This window comes from Schistocerca nitens, chromosome 4, assembly GCF_023898315.1.
Source record: "Schistocerca nitens isolate TAMUIC-IGC-003100 chromosome 4, iqSchNite1.1, whole genome shotgun sequence".
NCBI lineage: Eukaryota > Metazoa > Arthropoda > Insecta > Orthoptera > Acrididae > Schistocerca > Schistocerca nitens.
The window spans coordinates 803,557,803-803,584,234 of record NC_064617.1 but is presented as its reverse complement, the minus strand read 5'-3'; the positions used below and the strand labels follow the sequence as shown (position 1 = coordinate 803,584,234).

Sequence of the window (26,432 nt, the reverse complement as noted above, 5' to 3'; positions counted from 1 at the left end):
TGATCCCTTGATGTCTCAGAACATGTTCTGCCAACCGATCCCTTCTTCTAATCAAGTTGTACCGCAAAATCCTCTTCTCCCCAATTCTGTTCAATACCTCCTCATTAGTTACATGATCTACCCATCTAATCTTCAGCATTCTTCTGTAGCACCACATTTCAAAAGGTTCTATTCTCTTCTTGTATATAAATAATGTTGGGGGATGCGGAAAACAGTGCAATCGTCGTAAAGCAGATATGAGCAATTTAGCAGACGTCCAGAAGGGCTTGATCATTGGCTTTCAGGCCAAGGGTAGTAGTATTTCCAAAACAGCTAAGTTCGTAAACTGTTCGCCTACATCGTGGCTAAAGTGCGAAGGGGGACCCAACAGTAACCGGAATCGTAATGCTGCACATCGTGTACTTATAGTAGGAGGTTGCGCCGCCAGAGGGTTGTAGTAGGAGCTCTGCTGAGTCATTCTGCCACGCGGCGTCACCCAACAGTGAGAAATGTGAAACCACACTTCTTTGGCAGTTCTTTGAGTGTGCACAGTGCAGACGTGACACGAGAAAATGGCTAGTTCTTACGAACAACATGCGGCAGTGAAGTTTTGTTTCTTGCTCGGCAAGAACACAGCAGAAACTGTTGCGATGATTCAGACAGTCTACAAAGACCATGCTCTTAGTAAAACGCAAGTATACGAATGGTTTTCTTGCCTTAAAAATGGAGAAATGGTGGTTGAAGATCAGCCCCGTTCCGGTCGACTTTCCACTGCTCGAAACAAAGACAACGTCAACACAATCCATGATATCATCAGTGAAGATCGACGCAGGACAATCGACCAACTCGAGAACTTGTCCGGGTTATCCTGGAGCTCAATTCAGCACATCTTGACCATCGATTTGGGGATGCGAAGAGTGGCAGCAAAATTCATGCCAGAGCTTCTTACCAGAGATCAAAGGGATCGTCGCGTTCAAGCCTATCTCGAAATGAAGCACGCGTTCAAAGATGATCCACATTTTTTCAACAAAATCATTACAGGTGCTGAGTCATGGTGCTATGGGTACGATCCAGAAAGTAAACAACAGTCATCACAATGGAAGTCACCTGGCTCACCTCGACCAAAAAAAGCTCGACAAGTGAAATCGAATGTGAAAACTATGTTGATCTGTTTTTTTTTTTTTTTTTTTTTTTTTTTTTTTTTTTTTTTTTTTGACATCGAAGGGATCGTAAACTCTGAATTTGTTCCTGAAAACCAGACAGTAAATCAACAATTCTATTTGGAGGTTATGAAACGGCTTTGCAGAAGTTTGTCGTGAAAACGTCTTTGTGGGATTCTGGCGTGTGGTTCCCGCATCACGACAACACTCCCGCGCACACGGCTCTCAGCGTTCGCCAGTTTTTGGCCTCAGCGAAGACGACTACCTTGACCCACTCGCCCTATTCGCCGGGTCTAGCACTCTCTGACTTCTTCCTATTCCCGAGGATGAAAAGAGACTTGAGAGGGAAGCGTTTCGCGGATATAGAAGACGTAAAACACAATGTCATGAAAGTACTAGCAGGTATCAAAGAGGACAAATTTAAAAGGTGCTTCGAACACTGGAATGAACGTTTGGACAAATATATCAATGCTAATGGAGAGTACTTCGAAGGAGATTAAGGTTGTATTTGAAAACAATAAAGTATATGCTTTCTAGAAAGAAATTCCGGTTATTTTTGGGTCCCCCTCGTATGCAATGATGGCAAAAGGGTGCTGTCCAAAATGGCGCCAAGGCAACTGCCACAGCCCATAGATGACAGGGGTGACCGACGGCTGCAGAGATGTGTATAAGTGAATAGATGGGCAGTTGGTTGAGCAACTGACCACTCAGATTAACCAAGTGTCTACCAGCAGTGTCTCCTCAGTGAACGTTGCTGCGCATGAGCCATCACAGCAGGCACCTGGTTGATGCAGTCATGCTGACTGCTTTTCATCGGCAACAAAGGCTGAAATTTACATGCTAATACCACAACCACATGTTCATTGAATGGTGACAGGTTACCTTTTCGGAAGAATCACATTTTATGCTCAATTGCACTGACGTGTGGTGTATATAGCATGAAACGTCTTAAAGCAAACGTCTTGCAACCAGGCGGAAGTGTATGGTCTGGGGAATGTTTTCATGGAATTTCCTGGGTGAGCTCGTCATTCTGGATGACACAGTGCATCAACACATGTATGCATCTATCCTTGGGGACCATGTCCACCCCTAAATGCAATTTGTTTTACCTCGGCACAATGGGATCTATAGCAGGACAGTGCAACGTGTTGCGCAGCTTGCAGTGTATATGTGTGGTTCAGAGAGCACCAGGGCGAGTGCTATACACCCTTGGCCATCAAACTACCCAGATTAAAACCCAGTTGAGAATCTGTGGAACTACCTCACTCGAGCTCTTTGCACCATTGGTCCTCAACTGAGAAACGTAATGCAGCTGGCCATAGCACTGGAGTAAGAATGGTGCCACATCCCTCTCAGAACCGTGACTGTCTTCCTGTGTGTCTCAAACTGCAAAAAGTGGTCATTCAGGTTTTGACAGATGATCATATGAATGTGACTGGACAGTGTATATTTATCAAAGTAGCAAATTCAGTTTCTTGTATTTGGCAGCATCTTAATAACTATTAACATATTGTTGTTAATCTGTTTTTCTCTTTTCAGGTTTGTGCAACTGAATTCTCCTGCCACTGGATCTGTTCAAAAGAAGTACAAAGTTCCTAGTGATATTGATACTCTATTGCTTTTCAATGAAAATATTGATCGTCCAGTTGCAAGTCTGAGCATGTCAGACATGCCAATAAAAACAATGCAGGATATTATTAATAGTAACAAATATCTAATGCTTCCCAGATTGTCTTCACAGGTCAGACGCTAATCCTAGATTTCTTTGTAATGTTACTGTAATCATTCTGATGTCTTGATTTGAAAAAAAAAAAAATGAGAATTCTTTTACAGTTTACTGTTTCATATGCATTCACGGTGGCTTTTTATGTGGGGTTAACATTTTGGAGACTGGTCTTGCAAAACTATGTAAGGATTGCTGGAATAGTGTTTTAAAGAAGTTTTGGAATATTTAGATATCAGGAATGAGAGTTAATAAATACGCTTAATATTACAGAAAATAAATGTCTAAACATCTGTTTGTAGATGGATATAAATATCAATATTTTATCAACCTGCATGAAAAAGTGACACTTAAAATATTCAGTGTTCTAATCTTGAAAAAATTTTAAATGTTGTGTTAGAACAATCAGGCATACAAAGTCAAACCACTGTCAGCAAAACTTTTTCCTCGAGGATTATTCTGTTTAATTCTGTACAACAAACATAAAAAAAGGTTTTATATCACCTCGGTTCTGAGAGTTCTGGAATCTGTACAGAAAATTGGAATAGAGATCGACATAAACATCATTTCCGCCCTTTTTATTGCTCATAGAAACCACACATTGCATGTTGTACCACCATGTACCTTCAAAGGTCATGGTCCAGATTGCTGTACACACCGGTATCTCTAATACCCAGTAGCAAAACCCTTTGCATTGATACATGCCTTATTCACTGTGGCATACTATCCACAAGTTCATTAAGGCGCTGTTGGTGTAGATTGTCGCACTCCTCAACAGCGATTCGGCATAAATCCCTCAGAGTGGTTGGTGGATCACGTCGTCTATAAACAGCTCTTTTCAATCTATTCCAGGCATGTTTGATAGGGTTCATGTCTGGAGAACATGATGGGCACTCTAGTCGAGTGATGCCGTTATCCTGAAGGGAGTCATTCGCAAGATGTGCATCATGGGGCGTGAATTATCGTCCATGAAGACAAATGCCTCGCCAATATGTTGCCGATATGGCTGCACTATCATTCAGAGGATGGCATTCACTTATTGTACAGCCATGACGGTGCCTTTCATGACCACTAGCGGCGTACATCAGCCAACATAATGCCACCCAAAAACAGCAGGGAACCTCCACCTTGCTGCACTCGTTGGACAACGTGTCTAAGGCGTTCAGCCTGACTGGGTTGCCTTCAAACACATCTCGGACGACTGTCTGGTTGAAGGCATACGCGACACTCATCGGTGAAGAAAACGTGGTGCCAATCTGTAGCGGTCTATTTGGCATGTTGTTGGGCCCATCTGTAATGCGCTGCATGGTGTCGTGGTTGCAAAGATGGACCTCGCCATGGATGTTGGGAGAGAATTTGCACATCGTGCAGCCTATTGCGCACAGTTTGAGTCGTAAAACGACATCCTGTGGCTGCTCGAAAAGCATTATTCAACTTGTTAATATTGCTGTCAGGGTTCCTCCGAGCCATAATCCATAGGTAGCGGTCATCCACTGCAGTAGTAGACCTTGGGCGGCCTGAGTGAGGCATGTCATCAACAGTTCCTGTCTCTCCATATGTCATCCATTTCTGAACTCTGAGACACCTGGGAGCCTTTTCTGGCCCAAAGTAACAATGCAGACATGATTGAACTACGGTATTGACCGTCTAGGCATGGTTGAACTACAGACAACACGAGCCATGTACCTCCTTCCTGGTGGACTGGAACTGATCGGCTGTCGGACCCCCTCCATCTAATAGGCGCTGCTCCTGCATGGTTGTTTACATCTTTTGGCTGGTTTAGTGACATCTCTGGTCAGTCAGAGGGAAACAATATCCACAGTCAACGTCCGTCTTCAGGAGTTCTGGGAACCGAGGTGATGTAAAACTTTTTTGATGTGTGTATATATTCTGTACACACTATTAAAAAAAACTTGTTAGATTTGCTTTCTTTGTGAGCAACTGTATCTTGTCTACACGTCTGTCTACTTATGTACACTGCAAGCTGATGTCCAGTGCATGTCGGGGAGTACATTGACAGATATTAGCAACTTTCTGTTCTGTACCATTTGCATAAGCTATAATTAGAAATATTATTAATTGTATGGCTCTGTTTTCTATTGTCTCTACTGGTGATATATGTTGAGATGACAAAAGTCATGGGATAGTGATATTCCCACATACAGATGGCGGTAGTATCATGTAGACGAGTTATAAAAGGTGCATTGGCTAATCTGTTACTTGTACTCCGATGTTTCGTGTGAGAAGGCTCCAATGTGATTATTGCATGGGCCTGCCCGTTTCAGGAATCGTTAGGGAATCTAATACGCAGAGATCCGCAGTGTCAGGAGTGTGCAAGGAATAATAAATTTCAGGCAATACCTCTCACCATCGATAATGCAGTGGTCAATGGCCTCCATGTAACGACCAATAGCAGCGGTGTTTGCGTAAAGTTGTCAGTGCTAACAGACAAGCAAATCAGTGTGGGATGTATGATGAACATATCTAATAGGACAACATGGCAAGATTTGTTGTTGGCAGCAGACGACAGATGTGAGTGCCTTTGCTAACAGCACGATATTGCCTGCAGTGCCTCTCCTGTGCTTATGGGCCTATTAATTGGACCCCAGAAAACTGTGGCCTGGTCACATGAGTCCTGATTTCAGTTGTTAAGAGCTGATGGTAGGTTTCAAGTGTGGTGCAGTCCCTACAAAGCAATGGATCCACATTGTCAACAAGGCATTGTGCAAACTTATTAATGGTGTGGGCTGCGTTTACACAGAATGGACTGGGCCCTCTGGTCCAACTGAACCAATCATTGATTGGTAATTGTTATGTTCGGGAACTTTGAGAATATTTGCAGCCATTCATGGACTTCATGGTCCCAAACAATGATGGAATTTGTGTGGGTGACAGTGTGCCATGTCACAAGGTCACAGTTGCTTGCGATTGGTTTGAAGAACATTCTGGACATTTCAAGCGAATGATTTGGCCATCCAGATCACCCGACATGATTCCAATTGAACATTTATGGGACATAAGCAAGAGGTCAGTTCATGTACAACACCCTACACTAGCAACACTTTCGCAATTGACAGCTGTAGAGATAGCATGGCTCAATATTTCTGCAGGTTACTTCCTATGACTTTTTCAGTGCTTATCACGCTGAGTTGCTGTACTGTCCTGGGGAAAAGGAGGTCCGACATGATATGAGGTGGTCTCCCACGACATATGTCACCTGTATATTCACTTAAAACAACATAATTGTCACATATTCTTTCTCAAATATTGTTTCTCTAAATATACCCAACAGGATTTGCTAAGAGCACATTATTGGATAACAGGTCTGCCAAACAATAATTCTCTGCTCATAATAAACTTTGGTGGCTATCATCCCTGTAACAGCACGTTAGTCCCAAATCTCTGTGTCTGTGATGAAATTGTTGAAGATATCAGATCTGTTCATAGGTTGTCAGAGTAGTTGTTGGAGCCAGTTATCCGATAATGAATTCAGTATTAAATCGTAATAGTGTTTGTCATTGCTACCGATAATACAGGGTGGTCCATTGATACTGACTGGGCCAAATATCTCACGAAATAAGCATCAAACGAAAAAACTACAAAGAACGAATCTCGTCTAGCTTGAAGGGATGGTGCTATGGTTGGCCCGCTAGATGGCGCTGCCATAGGTCAAACGGATATCAACTGTGTTTTTTTAAGTAGAAACCCCCATTTTTTATTACATATTCGTGTAGTATTTAAAGAAATACGAATGTTTTAGTTGGGCCACTTTTTTCGCTTTGTGATAGATGGCGCTGTAATAGTCACAAACGTATAAGTACGTTGTATCACGTAACATTCCACCAGTGAGGACGGTATTTGCTTCGTGATACATTACTCATGTTAAAATGGACCGTTTACCAACTGCGGAAAAGGTCAATATCGTGTTGATGTATGGCTATTGTGATCAAAATGCCCATCGGGCGTGTGCTATGTATGCTGCTCGGTATCCTGGACGACATCATCCAAGTGCCCGGACCATTCGCCAGATAGTTACATTATTTAAGGAAACAGGAAATTTTCAGCCACATGTGAAATGTCAACCACGACCTGCAACAAATGATGATGCCCAAGTAGGTGTTTTAGCTGCTGTCGCAGCTAATCCGCACATCAGTAGCAGACAAATTGCGCGAGAATCGGGAATCTCAAAAACGTTGGTGTTGAGAATGCTACATCAACATCGATTGCACCCGTACCATATTTCTGTGCACCAGGAATTGCATGGCGACGACTTTGAACGTCGTGTACAGTTATGCCACTGGGCACAAGAGAAATTACGGGACGATGACAGATTTTTTGCACGCGTTCTATTTAGCGACAAAGCGTCATTCACCAACAGCGGTAACATAAACCAGCATAATATGCACTATTGGGCAACGGAAAATCCACGATGGCTGCGACAAGTGGAACATCAGCGACCTTGGCGGGTTAATGTATGGTGTGGCATTATGGGAGGAAGGATAATTGGCCCCCATTTTATCAATGGCAATCTAAACGGTGCAATGTATGCTGATTTCCCACGTAATATTCTACCGATGCTACTACAAGATGTTTCACTGCCGCAGGGATGGCTGAGGACTCTGCAGCCAAGTTCCCTGGTCTAAAAGCTTCACTTGGATCCATAACAGTAAACACTCATTAGTCCTCAGGACAATACTCCAACTTGACTGCTACAATGACACCGAACATATGAGACCTGAAAATTACTTTCATGTAGTCGATTAGTACTGTTCTCATAGTTACTGTTTATTATATTTGTTGCCGTCCAAACAAAACTGTCATCTAGCTCTATGAGAAGACTTTCAGTTTTTCTCTCACTTTGGTTTCTGGTTTCCCAAAACAGGATAAAAATAAGTAGCAGGATAACAGTGTTTGCAGTACTGGTAAGAAAATGTTTATCCAATTCAGATGTTTCTTTTGCTCAGATCTGTCAACACCTGGCCTGTAAATGCTACAGTATACTAGAAAATTGGAGTTCAACCCCCTCCCCTCCAGTTAGTGTTCAATAAATCATCCCCTTCTAGTGCTCTCATCATCAACAAGCTGTGAAATCTTAATCTTCCTGCTTCCTTTTCTGCCAAGAAATTTAATCTATGTCTTGTACAAAGATATCATTATGTATAATGGACCACACTTGTTCTTCTGACTGAACTGTTCACCTAAGTCTGACAAATGATAGTGCAGCTTGTGTGATTGTTTTGAAAAGAGAATGAAGATATCATTTCTCATCCTTTCCTATCCAACCCTCTGTTCCATCCTTTATTATCTTCTCATTAATACAATATTATTGATAAAATCAGAGAGATTAGAGCCCACACAGAAGCATATCGACAATCCTTCTTTCCACGAACAATACGGGACTGGAATAGAAGCGGGAACCGATAGAGGTACTCAGGGTACCCTCCGCCACACACCGTCAGGTGGCTTGCGGAGTATGGATGTAGATGTAGATATAGATGTAAACTTTCATCTTCCTTCCTTGCTGATTGTGCACTTTGTCCAAGTTTTCATTTGTTGTTGCAGTTTTTGTGTCCTTCATGTATACTGCATTCAAGAGAATAATTCAGGCGCTCATTTCTTATGTCAAAAAACTGAAGAACAAACTGTTGGCAGTAAACCTTCTTAAAGACAGATGATGACACAGCATTCCAGACTTGCATTATTTCACAAATGTACCAACATAATATAAACAAAATTTCATTTATGTGAACACCACCCCTGTGCTGGTCAGAGAACTTTTCACATTATCGTCCTATATTTTGGTGTTCTGCATTCATACAGATGTTCTATAATTTGTGAAATAATTATTTTCCAAAGTACTTCAGTGCAGGCTCCTCTTATTTTGTGCGAATGTTAGATTTAAGATGCCAAACAAAGACAACGAGGTTTCCTATGATTGAAGATTAGACAGGTGGGTTTCAGTATAACATCTGAAATTAGTAATTCAAGTTATAAAATTAAATAGATGTGGGTGAAAGTTAAAAGAGAGACTAGGAAATCATTTAACAAATAATAAATGGTACCAACCATATAGCCAATGTATTTAATAATCACTTCCTTGAGGTAGTTCAGCAAATTGTCATGGACAGTTCCAGAAATAAGCCAATAGAGTAAATGCAAGAAGTAGTGCCACATACATACAGGCAAACTGCAATTCTCTGTGTTTGTCAAGAAATAAGAATGTAATTAACTCCCTCATAACCAGAAACTCAAGTATTTGATGATAATGTCTTGAGTAAGGTAATAAAATTCTGTTCTTCACATATATGCAGTGTATTAGTGACATATGCAATACATCACTATTACAAGGGATTTTCCAGACTGAAAGATACTTTTGCCAAATCTCTTTACATGCAAGGTAGTAAGACAGGTATATTAACAATTATTGATCATTCTCACCACTTACCTCTCCACTGAACATGCTGTTTTTCAAAACATGAATTGGATTGTGCAAAATTTAAAATACAAAATATGGCCTACTGATTATTTTTGTAACTTGTCAAAAAGCATTTGATAGAGCAATTCACAATATTCTCTTACAGAGGCTCAAATTTTATGGTATTAGAGATCATGCTGGTAGAGCTTGCACATAATAACTTGGGATCTGTGCAGAACCACATTATTGTTCTCTGTTTTGGCCAGAAACAGCCCTTTGTTTCAAAGGAGTGGTTTGCTCATGCCTTCTGAACTGTATGGTTTGTCCATAGAAAGAGGCTGTCTCAGTTGTTTACATACTGATTTTCTTATTCAGTGCTCTAGTGAAAAGAAACAAATGATTTATCGAGTTATTGGTCATACAAGTGTTTGCAGTCTCACTAATATAGATTAGGATTTCCGCTTGTACGTAGTTTTCAGCTGGTGAACTGCACCTCCCAAACTGTGCAGTGGCCGCAGTTAATGAAACACCCACAACTACCGTTGCCCCACCTCTACCATGCTGTGTGCACATGTACATGTTGTGTGCATACTCACAATTGTTTTACATCCTATCTAACCAAAATGGTGCATAGCATCGCATTAAGAAATTTGAGGAGTGTATGGAATGAAAAAGCACCTTCAGAAGGGGGAATAATCATCACAGGCATATCATAGGGATCAATATTGGGTCTGCTCTCGTTTTTCCATCATATATCCAAGAAGCAGAAATAATACTCTTTGATGACCATGCAGGCATTATAATAAAGTCTAATGGAGCAACTTCAATACTTCAGAATGTAAATATGAGGGGTGTTCCATATTGATTTAAGTACTTTGGTCCAACCATAGGCGGCAGGACAGTCACTAGAAGTTTAATCCCTATACGGTGCAACCCATTTTCCCAACTGCTGTCATTACGTATGTGGACAACAGGTTGGCACTGTACAATGTGATTGGTTTCTGAGGAAGACGGGGTAAATGCAGGATATTCACAGGTGATTGGTGGCGATGTGCGGAGTGTGTGCATCATGACAGTGCTCATCCCCATATGAGTCAAACAACTGAGGTTGCCATTGGTGAAATGGCATTCCACATATTTCCAAACCCTTTTTATTCTCCTGACTTTGTCCCTTTAACTTCTGTTTATCCTTTTCACAACATTTTTCTGCAGTCTGCTTGTAGTTTCTGGAAGTCTGTGGAATAAAGTCCATGCAGAGGTTTCTTCACAGCCGTAAATAAGTAGTAACCAGAACAGGCCAAGTCCCTAGAATCCCTTTACAGCGATGTCAGCCGTGATGTTCTTGCATGGAGACTGACACTGTTGTGTTGAAAGAGCACTTTTCGTGATGGTGCACATTCTTCACACACTGCCACTAATCGCTTGTGAATATCCTCAGTGTTTACACCCTTCTTGTGCAGAAACCATATTTTACAGTGCCATCATGGATTATTGCACAACATGTTATCCACACACTTAGCAACAGCAGTTGGGAAAATGGGTTGTACTATGTAAGGATTAAAATTTTAGTGATTGTCGTATCACCTGCTGTTAAACCAAAGTACTACATTGTTGCAACTGTAATGAGTCAAATGGCATAACATGAATGATGGGAGAAATTAAAGAGGAAATCAATATGGAACACTCTTCACAATATTTTCTTGAAAATTAATGATCAGTTCTCTGGATATGGATTGTCAGTAAATTTAGATAAAGCACAAGACATGTGATTCAGTACAAGGACACCATTAGAAATAATGCTTCAGCAAATGAAACAATATTATAAATTATTGGGTGTTTATATTGATAAGAACCTCAGCTGCAAGTCAGGTTACAGAACTTCTTACACATTAAGCTTTGCATCTTATGGTACAGATAATATCAGATTTTGGATATGAAAATGACAACAAGTTGACATACTTTTCCTGTTTTCAGTTACTAGTGTCTTATGGCATGATATTCAGGTGTAAATCATCATTGACTAAAAAGTGTTTGGTGCACAGGAGCATGCAATAAGGATAATATCTGATTTCCACTCTAGAATAACTTGTTGACAACTCTTAAAACAATTGGGCATACTGGCAACAGCGTCACTGTACATGTACACCCTTATAAAGTTTGTTGTCAACAGTCAATCATAATTTAAAAACAACATCATTGTAACTATAATTCTAGAAGAAGAAATGAATTATACTATTCAACAGCTCAGCTTCAGTGAGCCATAGAAAGGAAAGAGGTAGTATTCAACCATTAAAATCTGTGATCACCTTCTCAATAATATAAAAATTTCTAATTCTGAACCATAGTAAAAGGTTGCGATTATTATCCATTGGACTTGCAAATAACTGTCAGTCGTGTGTGATTAAATGCATTTTTCTAATGTAGTAGATAAGAGTGGCAGTAGATAAGAACTGAAACTTCAGAACTGTTTAGGATTACTGGAAATAATTTCTCTGAATTTTGTTGTAGGGGATGTTTGATGCATTATGTCCTCCCGAGTGGTCTCGACCAAGAAAGAGACTCTGTGTAGTGCTAGTATCTCAAGATACACCATACCATGATGATGCAAGACAAGCACTAAGGGATTTTGCCCAGGAATCATCATACAATGTGGAAAGAGTTCGTTTTGTGTATATTTACCAGGAGAAACAAATGGAGTTTATAAATGCACTAACAAGCGGTATGTAATAGGGGCAGTACTCACTCCTCAGTATGTCAGATTCATTATGTACTCTAATTTTTTGAAGTTTTTTGATTTTGTATTTCATGTCTACAATTAGTTTAGTAAGCAGAGGATTTACTATCATGGAAAATCAATTTGTTTCATGTGAGAAATGTTGTAATTTAGAGTGCAAACTGCCAAATGAATACCAAGTTTTGGAAAATGAAATATCTTTTAAGTCAGACAAAAAGTTGTTGAGATTTTCCACGAATAATGTTTGTTTCCAACTCAGGCGTGTACTGAAAACTAAAACTAGTGGCTCATATAGATGTATTCCAGTTTGTTCCCACTCATCAAAATCAAGACAGAATATTCATTTGACTTTAAACAAGTTACATAGATTTGTGAATTCTGCTTTTTTCACATTAATTGCTCTCTAACTAGGTACACACAATTCAGATAACCTTGCATAATAAGCCTTTTGCTGCTTGTGAGAATGTTGTTCAGAATTCATGAACTTGAAATTGGATGTAAGTAGAATAATATAAGTTAATTTTATAGCTTGTGGCTCATGATAGATTTCAAAAAGTAATACAAGGTGTAGCCCATGCGTTTATTCATTTGCATAAAGATTACCCAGCTATTTTACAGTCTTAACTGTACGTCTTCTGATAATTTTAAACGTTTTCCACCTCTTTACATTGTTAAAATCTCTTTCTAGTCCAACAAATGGTATGAATATATCTTGGTTTTTCTTGAGCCTTGCTTCAGTATCAAGCACAATGTCAGAACTACCTTTCAGTTACCGTTACCTCTCCCGAAGTCAAACTGTGTCATCTAAGAGTCCTCAGTTTTATTTTCCATTATTTTATATAGTAATCTGTTCAGAAAATAATAAAAAGACACACATTGCCCTCCATTACACATGCTAAGGTAACTCGTGGAGTGCAGGTATTGGTGTAAATTTGATGGTACCCTTTTTAATTAATTAATTAATTAATTAATTAATATAAATAAAGTGATTTTACAGCAATACATGAGTGCTAATGTAGAAATGCAGATTCTTTCTATCAAAAAGTTGCTTCTAAATGAAAGATTGACAACAGAATTTTGTAACTGGCATAATTTGTGGTGGTAGAAGCTTGTGAAAGAATTGTTTTCTCCATGTACATTCCACGACACCAGATAGAAATAGTTAAATTAATACTCTAGCACACAAAACAGGACTAATGTAGAAGGAATAGTGGAAAATAGGTAAAATAAGTGAATTATCATTTTGTATGTATTAAACAAGAAGCTGTGCAAATATTCAGATGAGTTTCTGAAAGTACTGAAGGCTCCTTTTTTTTTAAATAAAAAAACTTGCTGCTTTATATATAGAAAATAATAGCTTTATAATAACTTTTGATGTAAGTGGAAACAGATTTTTGCCCGTGTTCAAAATTTCATTCTCAACAGGTGAAGGCGGTCCACTGGAGCCTTCCTTACATATTGTTATCATATGGAGGAGGGATGCAAATCATATTAAATATGAATGGTTACCACATACTTGGGATTCTGCCAAGATTAAGGAATGGAATGAAACAAGGGATCAGCTGGAATCCACTATACAGCGATTACTTCATTCAACAGAAGCATTAACATATGAGGCTGTTATCAAGGTGCACTTTTTTTTGTTATCTCTTTGCAAATTTTTCTCATTTGTTCATTACTTTTCTGTGTACTCGTAGCTCTTCCACCTGACAGTATTTTTTTGTTTTCATCCTATGATTAAGGTTATACATAACATTTTATGGGCACATATATAAATTCATGGTAATGTTATGTTACCTGTTGCATGTGTTTTAACATTAAATGTGTGACATACAGAGTGAACATTAATAAAACCAACAAACTGCAGGGACAGATTCCTGACTAGAAATGGAAGAAAAAAGTTCCTATGAACATGTGTTCAGAAATGGACGGTGTGTGTGCAACTACAGCAAATCATCTTGAAACACAGTACAGCACTGCATTGCATCTAAGTCACAACATATGTTCAAAGTGGCCTCCATAGGATTGCTGGTATAGGGATAGTAGCAGTTGTCATGTGTTATACACATAATCGTATGTTGGCTTATACACTGTTGGTGGGCCACTTGCCTGGAGTTTGTACTAAGGTTCATCTTGATATCCTGTAGAAGCTGGTCCTCCAGAGCTTGTGTTTCCACAGTCCGCCACCTCCCTGCACATTCATCCATCTGAAAGGACCCATGATCACACAAGTGCCCAAAAAGGGTGTGAAATGTTGTGCGATGGGGTTGGTGTCTACGAGGGTACTTGTTCTGGTACTGCCATGCCGCTACTCGACCATTTCCATCTGCATGGCGTACGCAGATACCATCTCGGCTTGTTCCTGACGTGAATACCAAACCTTTCTGCTGCTTACAGTATACTGTGTCAATCACCCAGGCTGCAACACACAAGGGACATGGTCAGAGGAACAGTCATTCGTCAGTGCCATCTATCGTGGCAATCGTGTATTTCTGGACATATGTTCATAGGACCTTTTTTCCTCCATTTTCAGTCCGGGATTTGCCCCTGCAGTTTATTGGTTTTATTAATGTTTACCCTGTATATGCAGATGGGAGTAATATGCTCAATTATTGATGGAGATACAGTTGATGAACATACTAAAACAAATGTAAATAGAAGTTGAATCTCACGTGTTTTTTGGAGTTGACATGTAAATTGTGAATATATCCCCAAGTATTTTTCTGATTCATGGTCTTGCAGCCTAGATGTGTTAAATAAAATAATATGAATATCTTTATCGAAACAGACCATTTCATAGCCCATTTTTTGACGTTTATGTAATTTTCATTTTCTTCCATTTGTACCATAAATCAGTGAAAGTTGTCTTAGTAAAATGAGGCTGTATCAGAATTGTACGCCATGATTTTTATCTATTTAGTCTAACAAGGGAACCTCCCCATCGCACCCCCCTCAGATTTGGTTTTAAGTTGGCACAGTGGATAGGCCTTGAAAAACTGAACACAGATCAATCGAGAAAACAGGAAGAAGTTGTGTGGAACTATGAAAAAAATAAGCAAAATATACAAACTGAGTAGTCCATGTCCAAGATAAGCAACTTCATGTACAGCGTAGACTCAGGAGCGCCGTGGCCCCGTGGTTAGCGTGAGCAGCTGCGGAACGAGAGGTCCTTGGTTCAAGTCTTCCCACATGTGAAAAATTTACTTATTTTTTTTCGCAAAGTTATGATCTGTCCGTTCGTTCATTGACGTCTCTGTTCACTGTAATAAGTTTAGTGTCTGTGATTTGCGACCGCACCACAAAACCGTGCGATTGGTAGACGAAAGGACGTGCCTCTCCAATGGGAACCGATAACATTTGATAGCAAGGTCATAAGTCAACCGATTCCTCCACAGGAAAACACGTCTGATATATTCTATACGACACTGGTGACGGCATGTGCGTCACATAATTGTCTGTAAATAAAAAATTAAAATATTCATTCGAGGGAGGATTTGAACCAAGGACCTTTCGTTCTGCAGCTGCTCATGCTAACCACGAGACCACGGCGCTCCTGCACACAAGTTGTCCTTGACGTTGCTTATGTTGCACATGGACTACTCAGTTTGTATATTTTGCTTATTTTTTTCATAGTTCCACACAACTTCTTCCTGTTTTCTAGATTGATCTGTGTTCAGTTTTTCAAGGCCTATCCACTGTGCCAACTTATAACTAAATCTGAGGGGGGTGCGATGGGAAGGTTCCCTTGTAAGACATGTTGATGCAACTGAAGTTTATTATAAGTAAGGAATTTTAAATTATGAGATTCCTTGATTCACTCTTTCTAAAGTTGTCGGGTGTGGAAATCCTCTTATTTTAACCAGTCAATAATGTCCTCTTTTCTGGAGCTAACTGTAGGCATTGTCCATAATATGTATGAAAGGTGTTCATAAATGTTTCAACCAGATGTCCACAGGCAAGGGAAAGCCCAAGATTAAATAACAGGGACCTTATCAAAGAATAGATTACTATTCACCACATAGAGGAGGCATTGAGTTGCAGACAAGCACAGTGAAAAGACTACTAAAACTTCTAGCTCTCAACCAAAAAGGGCTTCTTCGGAAATAGAGGGCGTGCAAACACAAGCATACGCACATTCATGCACAAACATATGTGCATACTCACTTTCTCCGACTCTAGTGCTTTTTATTTCTAAAGGCTTGCTGAAATACATTTCCATTCATTTCATCTTACAGTTTTTTGAATTCTATTGAGAGGCATCTTCAGTTTCTCAAAAGAGCCGATGTTTTCTCCAAACTGCATCTACTAGAAAAATGTCAGTGTTCATGAGGCTCTTCTCTGCATGTCTCCTTTTTCCTAAAGTGTGTGTACTGTGTGTGAGGATACTACCATTGGAAGAAGCATGACATGAAAATTGTTTTCTCATTTTAAGGAGGATCATTTTTATCTTAGTAACACTCCATGTTCAGGAAGACCTCTGGGCAATTATTCTTGGGACCAAGAGCTGGCTGAAACCGAAAGTGGAAAGCTCTAAGATATTTAGCAAGTCGTGAAACATATGTCAGAAAGACAGATTAGAGGCCATAGGAGGGGCGTTTTCATTGCAGTAGACAAAAATATTGTCTCGATTGAGGTCTACATCTACATGGATACTCTGTGCAAATCACATTCAAGTGCCTGGCAGAGGGTTCATCGAACCACCTTCACAATTCTCTATTATTCCAATCTCGTGTAGCGCGCGGAAAGAATGAACACCTATATCTTTCTGTACGAGCTTTGATTTCCCTTATTTTATCGTGGTGATCATTCCTCCCTATGTAGGTCGTTGTCAACAAAATATTTTTGCATTCGGAGGAGAAAGTTGGTGATCGTAATTTCATGAGAAGATTCCTTCGCAACGAAAAATGCCTTTTTTTAATGATTTCCAGCCCAAATCCTGTATCATTTCTGTGACACTCTCTCCCATATTTTGCAATAATACAAAACATGCTGCCTTTCTTTGAACTTGTTCGATGTACTCCGTCAGTCCTATCTGGTAAGGATCCCACACCGCACAGCAGTACTCTTTAAGAGGACGGACAAGCGTAGTGTAGGCAGTCTTCTTAGTAGGTCTGTTACATTTTCTAAGTGTCCTGCCAATAAAACACAGTCTTTGGTTAGCCTTGCCTGCAACATTTTCTGTGTGTCCCTTCCAATTTAAGTTGTTCATGATTGTAATACCTAGGTATTTAGTTGGATTTACGGCTTTTAGATTAGACTGATTTATTCTGTAACCGAAGTTTAACGAGTTCCTTTTAGCACTCATGTGGATGACCTCACACTTCTCATTATTTAGGGTCAACTGCCACTTTTTGCACCATTGAGATATCTTTTCTAAATCATTTTGCAGTTTGTTTTGATCTTCTGATGACTTTATTAGTTGATAAACGACAGCGTCATCTGCAAACAACCGAAGACGGCTGCTCAGATTGTCTCCCAATTGGTTTATATAGATAAGGAACAGCAAAGGGCCTATAACACTACCATGGGAAAGCCAGAAATCACTTCTGTTTTACTCGATGACTTTCCGTCATATACTATGAACCGTGACCTCTCTGACAGAAAATCACAAATCCAGTCACATAACTGAGATGATATTCCATAAGTACGCAATTTCACTACGAGCCGCTTGTGTGGTACAGTGTCAAAAGCCTTCTGGAAATCCAGAAATGTGGAATCGATCTGAAATCCCTTGTCAATAGCACTGAACACTTCATGTGAATAAAGAGCTAGTTGTGTTTCACAGGAACGATGTTTTCTAAACCCATGTTGACTGTGTGTCAATAGACCGTTTTCTTCAAGGTAATTCCATAATGTTCGAACATAATATATGTTCTAAAATCCTGCTGCATATTGATGTTAACAATATGGGCCTATAATTTAGTGGATTACTCCTACTACCTTTCTTGAATATTGGTGTGACCTGTGCAACTTTCCAGTCTTTGGGTACGGACCTTTCGTCAAGCGAACAGTTGTATATGATTGTTAAGTATGGAGTTAATGCATCAGCATACTCCGAAAGGAACCTAATTGGTATACAGTCTGGACCAGAAGACTTGCTTTTATTAAGTGATTTAAGTTGCTTCACTACACCAAGGATATTTACTTCTACGTTACTCATGTTGGCAGCTGTTCTAGATTCAGATTCTGGAATATTTACTTTGTCTTCTTTTGTGAAGGTATTTCGAAAGGCTGTGTTTAGTAACTCTCCTTTGGCAGCACTATCTTCGATAGTATCTCCATTGTTATCTCATAGAGAAGGCATTGATAGTTTCTTGCTGCTAACATACTTCACTTACGACCAGAATCTCTTTAGATTTTCTGCCAGGTTTTGAGACAAATTTTCATTGTGGAAACTGTTATAGGCATATCACATTGAAGTACGCGCTAAATTTCTAGCTTCTGTAAAAGATCGCCAATCTTGGCGATTTTGCATCTGTTTAAATTGGGCATGTTTGTTTCGTAGTTTCTGCAACAGTGTTCTAACCCATTTTGTGTACCAAGGAGGCCGAAGTTGAGTGTGACAGTGAAGTTATCTGGTCGCATATAACAAGTGTAGGTGAAACCAAGTTAATTGTTGGATGATTTTACTGGCCACCTGGTTCTGCTGTGACAGTTATAGATTCATTCAAAGAAAGCGTACACTCAGTAGCACGTAAATACTCAGATCGTGCAGTTCTCGTTGGAGGTGACTTTAACCTACTGAGTGTAGACTGGGATGTCTGTGGATTCATTGTGTGTGTGTGGGTGGGTGGGGGGGGGTGGGGGGGGGTACGGACAGACAGTCAGTCATACAAAATACTTTTGAGCACATTTTCAGAACACTGTCTTGAGCAGTTAGCTAGCAGCCCACACACGATGGGAATATTGTAGACATTGTAGCTACATATAGGCTGGCATTCATCAACAATGTCAGTGTAGAAACAGGGATTAGTGATCAAGATGTGATTATAGCAACTATGATTACGAAAGTTAATAATTCAGTCAAGAAGTCTAGGAGATTGTTTCTGCTAGATAGAGCAGATGAGCAATTATTTGGTTTCACTTAGACAGTGAATTGGCATCACTTAGTTCCAGTAAGATGGATGTAGAGGACTTAGGGATGAGGTTTAATCAGATTGTAAATTATGGTCTGGAGACTTATGTGCCTAGAAAGTGCATAAGGGATGTAGATGTAGAAAACACCCACCATGGCTTAATGACGAAATTCGGAGGATGCTGAGGAAGCAGAGACTATTGCACTCCCGCTTCAAAAGGGAATGCACAAATGCCAACATGCAAAGGTTAGTAGAGATTAGTGTGTCTGTGAAAAGATCTATGCACGAAGCCTACCACAACTACCACCATCACACCTTAGCAAAAGATCTGCCAGAGAACCTGAGAAAATTCTAGTCTTATGTAAAATAGCTAAGTGGGTCTAAGGCTTCCATTCAGTCCCTTGTTGAACAGTCTGGTGTGGCAGTTGTAGATAGCAAAATGAAAGCCGAAGTTTTAAATTTCATGTTCAAGAAATTGTTCAGAAAGGAGGATTGTACAAACATACCACCATTTGACCATCGAACAGACTCCCATATGGATTACATAGTAATAAGCATCCATAATGAGATTTTCACTCTGCAGCGGAGTGTGTACTGATATGAAACTTCCTGGCAGATTAAAACTGTGTACCGGACCAAGACTCGAACTCGGGACCTTTGCCTTTCGCGGGCAAGTGCTCTACCAAATGAGCTACCCAAGCAAAGGTCCCGAGTTTGAGTCTCAGTCCGCCACACAGTTTTAATCTGCCAGGAAGTTTCAATAAGTATCCATGGTGTAGAGAAACAACTGAAAGATTTGAAAGCAAGTAAATCACCATATCCAGGTGGAATCCCAGTTCAATTTTACAATGATTACTCTACAGCATTGGTCCTTTACATAGCTTGCATTTATCGTGAATCTCTCGCCCAGTAAAAAGTCCCTAATAACTGGAAAAAAGTGCAGGTCATCCAGTATGTAAGAAGGGTAAAAGATCAGACCTGCGAAATTACATACTAATATCCTTAACTTGTGTTTGCTGCAGAATCCTTGAACATATTCTGAGTTCAAATACAATAAACTTTCATGAGACTGAGAAGCTTATGTTCATGAATCAGCATGGTTTTAAAAAGCATTGCTCATGTGGAACTCAGCTTTCCCTTTTCTAACATGATATACTGCAGACTATGGATGAAGGGTAACAGGCAGTCCATATTTCTATTTCTGGAAAGCATTTGACACGGTGGCCCATTGCAGGCTGTTAATGTAGGCATGAGCATATAGAATAAGTTCACAGATATGTGGTGGCTGGAAGACTTCTTAAATAGTAGAGCCCTGTATGTTGTCCTCGATGGCGGGTTTTCATCAGAGACACAGGTATCATCAAGAATGCCCCTGGGAAGTGTGATTGGACCGCTATTGTTCTCTATATACATAAATGATTTGGTGAACAGTGTGAGCAGCAATTTGCGGTTGTTTGCTGATGATGCCATGGTGTACTGTAAGGTCTCGAATCTGAGTGACTACAGGAAGATAAAAGGCGACTTAGCCCTAAATGTGGAAAAATGTAAGTTAATGCAGATGAGTTGGTAGATCAAACCTGTAATGTTCAGATACAGTAATACTGGTATCCTGTTTGACACAGTCAAGTCGTTAAAATGTCTGGGCATAATGTTGTAAAGTGACATGAGATGGAACAAGCATGTAAGAACTGTTGTACGGAAGACGAGTGGTTGCCTTCAGTTTATTGGGAAAATTTTAGAAAAGAGTGGTTCACCTGTAAAGGATACAGCATATAGGACACTGGTGCTACCTTTTCTTAAGTACTGCTCAAGTGTTTGGGATCTGTACCAGGTCAAATTGAAGGAAGACATCGAAGCAATTCAGTAGCAGTTTGCCAGATTTGTTACCAGTAGAGTCAAACAACGTGTAAATGTTAGAAGATGCTTCAGGAACTCAAATGGGAGTACATGGAAGAAAGACATTCTTTTCGAAAAACGCTATTGAGAAAATTTAGAGAACTTGAATTTGAAACTGACTGCCGAACAATTCTACTGCTGCCATTGTACATTGCGTGTAATAACCATGAAGATAAAATACGAAAAATCAGGGCTCATATGGAGGCATATAGACAGTCATTTTTCCCTTGCTCTATTTGTGAGTGGAACAGAAAAGGAAATGACTGGTAGTGGCACAGGATACCCTCCACCACGCATCATATGGTGGCTTCTGGAGTATCTGTGTGGACGCAGATTGTTTAAATGCATTAATCCACAGTCACCCATGTCATTGTCATTAAGAAATGGCAAATATGATGAAATGTGATCATTCCACCATCATGTGACATTTGCATGCAATGGGGAAGGTTAAAAAATCAGGGGGTATGGGTACCAAATGCTCTAAGCAAAAATGGCAGAAAGCTGCGGGTAGGCATATGTGCGTCTCTGCTTGCTTGTCGTCTGTTAACTCTCGAACTATGTTGACTATTCGTATCCTTTATCATTACTGGTGACAAGAAATGGTGTCTTTATGCTAACATAAGGAAAAGAAAGCAATGTTTGAGCTCAAACAATGCAGCACCTCCCCTTATGATGATCTGCACGCATCCACAAAACATAATGTTATGCATCTGGTGGAACAACAATGTTGTGGTCTACTACGAATTGCTTTTCTGAGGTGTAGCCATGATTGCTGAGATTTATTGTCAACAACTGAGACATCTTGCAGATGCAGTCCAAGAACAATGACCAGGACGACGGTTGGAAGTGTTTCCACTCCATGATAATGCCTGCCCACATCCTCCTTGACTGGCAAAAAAACACTACACTGGAGTAGGGTTGGAAAGTCATTCCGCATCCACCTTATTCACCTGATCTTGTGCCCTCAGATTTCCACCTTTTCCACACTCTATCAAACAACCTTCAAGGGCATTTCTTTTCAGATGAAAATGCACTCTGAACATGGCTCAGTGAGTTCTTTGCCTCAAAATCACATGATTTCGACAGTTGCGGAATCAAAAATTTACCCCTGCCATTGGCAGACTGTTGCAAACAGCAAAGGAGAATGTATCAAACAATGAAAAATCCAGGATGGAATGTAACAGTATAATGAAAAGGAAAGTTGCTACTCACCATATATTGGTGACGCTGAGTCGCAGATAGGCACAACAAAAAGACTGTTCCAAATAAAACTTTCATCCCTTAAGGCCTTCATCAAAAATACACACACACACACACACACACACACACACACACACACACACACACACACACACGTGCGCACGAACACAATCTCACACACAGGACTGCAGTCTCAATGTATTGTTGATGACTAAAGTCTCTGTTATGTGTTGTGCGTATTAAACTTCGGAAAAATGCTATGAACTTACGTACCAACTCTTTATAAGGTGTCCCAAAACAAGCTTTAGGGACAGGTTCCTTGTACCAAAACAAGAAAAAAATGTCTAGCAAACATGGGCTCTAAAATGCACAACTTAAGAGCTATGAGCACTGGTGCATCTTCGATGCTATGAAACACGTGTCTTCTGCTGCAAGGACTTTGTTTTCCATATTTTGGGAGGAGGTAGTGCAGATCAAACTAAGAAAAAGTGTCCAATAAACGTGGGGTGTAAAATGTAAACCCTAAGAGCTATCAGTACTTACTCATCTTCACTAGTGTAAAATGCATCTCTTCTACTGAATAAATGCTCATGACTCATTAAGACATGCATTTTAGAGCCCATGTTTACTAGACTTTTTTTGACACCCTGTTTGTATTGCTGCTTGTTCATTTTTATGTGGCTTGACCACTATTGGGCTATACAAACATCTTCAGCAAGCCTACAGAAGATCCACAGTGAGATATAAATAATACATACCAAATTGCTCTTTATTGTAGGACATATCAAAGATACGTTTTATGAAGTTGACTCACTCAGATGCGATCTGGTTCCTTATTGATTAAAACCACCTCTGTCAGTCATTTGGCTTCCGTTTGTGCTTGCAAGTGATTAGGTGACATCCGGGTTCAACATTACTCTTCACCAGTCCTTAAATGTGACCTAAGACATTATTTTCCACAGGGACCTCCTTCTTCAAAAATGGTTCAAATGGCTCTGAGCACTATGGGACTCAACTGCTGAGGTTATTAGTCCCCTAGAACTTAGAACTAGTTAAACCTAACTAACCTAAGGACATCACAAACATCCATGCCCGAGGCAGGATTCGAACCTGCGACCGTAGCGGTCTTGCGGTTCCAGACTGCAGCGCCTTTAACCGCACGGCCACTTCGGCCGGCGCCCTCCTTCTTCAATCTGACAAGGAACTCTAGAATAATATGGAATGGCCTGGCTTTAATTTTGTCCAGAGAGGTCCTAAGGACAATAGTGTTAGTACTGGTGCTTTCATCTTGGCCTTTTAGGAGAGTACCCTTCCACAAAAAAGTAACGTTATAGTTTACTGGTGTGACTTGAAGCCCTATAACCCTCCTCCCACACGCTGTTTCCGGTGTACCCATTTTGATCATATGTCTTTACGGCATGACGCAAATCCTATTTGCGGCGACTGAGGCCTCCCTTACACACCACCGCCCAAGTGCGTGAACTGTTCTGGCCACATTCTCCTTACTCGTCAGATTGCCTGATTTACAAGATGAGTCAGTAGGAAAGGTACATGCTTTGAGGGGTGATAATATTAGTGATCATGAACAAAAGAATTCATATGGACGTATGCCCTATTCCGAATGGTTTCCAAGATAGAACACATTTAATATCACTTTTGTATGTTTTTCTTGAATAACTCGAAAACCGCACCCTCCAGCCAAAACGTGTCACAGTACAAAATTAAACTATATTAAATTTCGTACAAAAAATGTCCCATTCAGTTTTTTCTCTAGAACTAATAGTTTGTGCGAGGGGAGTGCGAGAACGTTGAAAAACTCGCTTGATGCACATGCGCTCTAGTTTATGTGGTTTTTGTAGGCCAATTTGAGGTCAAGAATCATAAAAGAAGGCTGTATACATGGAAGAAGTCTGGAGATACTAGAAGGTCTCAGATAGATTATATAATGGTAAGACAGAGATTAAGGAACCAGGTTTTAAATTGTAAGACATTTCCAGGGGTGAATGTGGACTCTGATCACAATCTATTGGTTATGAACTGTATATTAAAACTGAAGAAACTGCAAAAAGGTGGGAATTTAAGGAGATGGGCCCTGAATAAACTGACTAAACCAGTGGTTGTACAGAGTTTCAGGGAGAGCATAAGGGAACAATTGACAGGAATGGGGGAAAGAAGAATGGGTAGCTTTGAGGGATGAAGTAGTGAAGGCAGCAGAGGATCAAGTTGGTAAAAATACGAGGGCTAGTAGAAATCCTTGGGTAACAGAAGAAATATTGAATTTAATAGATGAAAGGAGAAAATATAAAAATGCAGTAAATGAAGCAGCCAAAAAGGAATACAAAAGTCTCAAAAATGAGATCAACAGGAAGTGCAAAATGGCTAAGTAGGGATGGCTAGAGGACAAATATAAGGATGTAGAGGCTTATCTCACTAGGGGTAAGATAGATACAACCTACAGGAAAATTAAAGAGACCTTTGGAGAAAAGAGAACCACTTGTATGAATATCAAGGAGTCAGATGGAAACCCAGTTCTAAGGAAAGAAGGGAAAGCAGAAAAGTGGAATGAGTATATAGAGGATTTATACAAGGGCGATGTACTTGAGGACAATATTATAGAAATGGAAGAGAATGTAGATGAAGATGAAATGGGAGATATGATACTGCGTGAAGAGTTTGACAGAGCAATGAAAGACTTGAGTCGAAACAAGGCCCCGGGAGTAGACAACATTCCATTAGAACTACTGACAGCCTTGGGAGAGCCAGTCCTGACAAAACTCTACCATCTGGTGAGCAAGATGTATGAGACAGGCGAAATACCCTCAGACTCCAAGAAGAATATAGTAATTCCAATCCCAAAGAAAGCAGGTGTTGACAGATGTGAAAATTACCGAACTATCAGTTTAGTAAGTCACAGCTGCAAAATACTAACGCGAATTCTTCACAGACAAATGTAAAAACAGGAAGGGAAAGGCTATTTACAATTTGTACAGAAACCAGATGGCAGTTGTAAGAGTAGAGGGGCATGAAAGATAAGCAGTGGTTGGGAAGGGAGTAGGACAGGGTTGTAGCCTCTACCCAATGTTATTCAATCTGTATATTGAGCAAGCAGTGAAGGAAACAAAAGAAAAATTCGGAGTAGGTATTAAAATCCATGGAGAAGAAATAAAATCTTTGAGGTTCGCCGATAACATTGGAATTCTGTCAGAGACAACAAAGGACTTGGAAGAGCAGTTGAATGGAATGAACAGTGTCTTGAAAGGAGGATATAAGATGAACATCAACACAAGCAAAACGAGGATAATGGAATGTAATCGAATTAAATCAGGTGATGCTGAGGGAATTAGATTGGGAAGTGAGACACTTAAAGTAGTAAAGGAGTTTTGCTATTTGGGGAGCAAAATAACTGATAATGGTCGAAGTAGTTAGGATATAAAATGTGGACTGGCAATGCCAAGAAAAGCGTTTCTGAAGAAGAGAAATTTGTTAACATCGAGTATAGATTTAAGTGTCAGGAAGTTGTTTCAGAAAGTAATTGTATGGAGTGTAGCTATGTATGGAAGTGAAACGTGGACGATAAATAGTCTGGACAAGAAGAGAATAGAAGCTTTCGAAATATGGTGGTACAGGAGAATGCTGAAGATTAGATGGGTAGATCACATAACTAATGACGAGGTATTGAATAGAATTTGGGAGAAGAGGAGTTTGTGGCACAACTTGACAAGAAGAAGGGATCGGTTGGTAGGACATGTTCTGAGGCACCAAGGGATCATCAATTTAGTATTGGAGGGCACCGTGGAGGGTAAAAATGGGAGAGGGAGACCAAGAGATGAATACACTAAGCAGATTCAGAAGGATGTAGGTTGCAGTAGGTACTGGGAGATGATGAAGCTTGCACAGGATAGAGTAGCATGGAGAGCTGCATCAAACCAGTCTCAGGACTGAAGACCACAACAACAACAATATGAGGTAGCATATTGAGGCAGCAAGTGGAGACGAACAATTTGATACGGGACACTTGTGGTCTATCAAGTTGGGGAAACTACCTCAAATTGGCTTACAAGAACTATGCAAACTACAGTGCCTGCGCGTTGAGCGAGTTTTTCAACATTATCGCGCTCTCCTTGCACAAACCGTTAGTTCTGGATTGCTACATCTCAGTTAATCTGTCAAATTCTCCTGGTGTACCATCATTGGTGTACCTGAACTGTTCACTTCCGTACAGTGCTGAGAAAGTGTCATTATCTCTTTC

The 26,432-nt window shown here is 40.1% G+C and overlaps 1 protein-coding gene across 1 annotated transcript in view; it reads left to right on the top strand.

Moving 5' to 3' along the window:
- Positions 1-26,432, top strand: part of LOC126253218 (dnaJ homolog subfamily C member 16) — a 158,219-nt gene that overhangs the window by 43,064 nt on the left and 88,723 nt on the right. Inside the window, exons 6-8 of the mRNA XM_049954403.1 lie at positions 2,679-2,880; positions 11,786-11,996; positions 13,437-13,639. Coding sequence (XP_049810360.1) covers positions 2,679-2,880; positions 11,786-11,996; positions 13,437-13,639 — 616 coding nt within the window. The remainder of the gene's footprint in view (positions 1-2,678; positions 2,881-11,785; positions 11,997-13,436; positions 13,640-26,432) is intronic.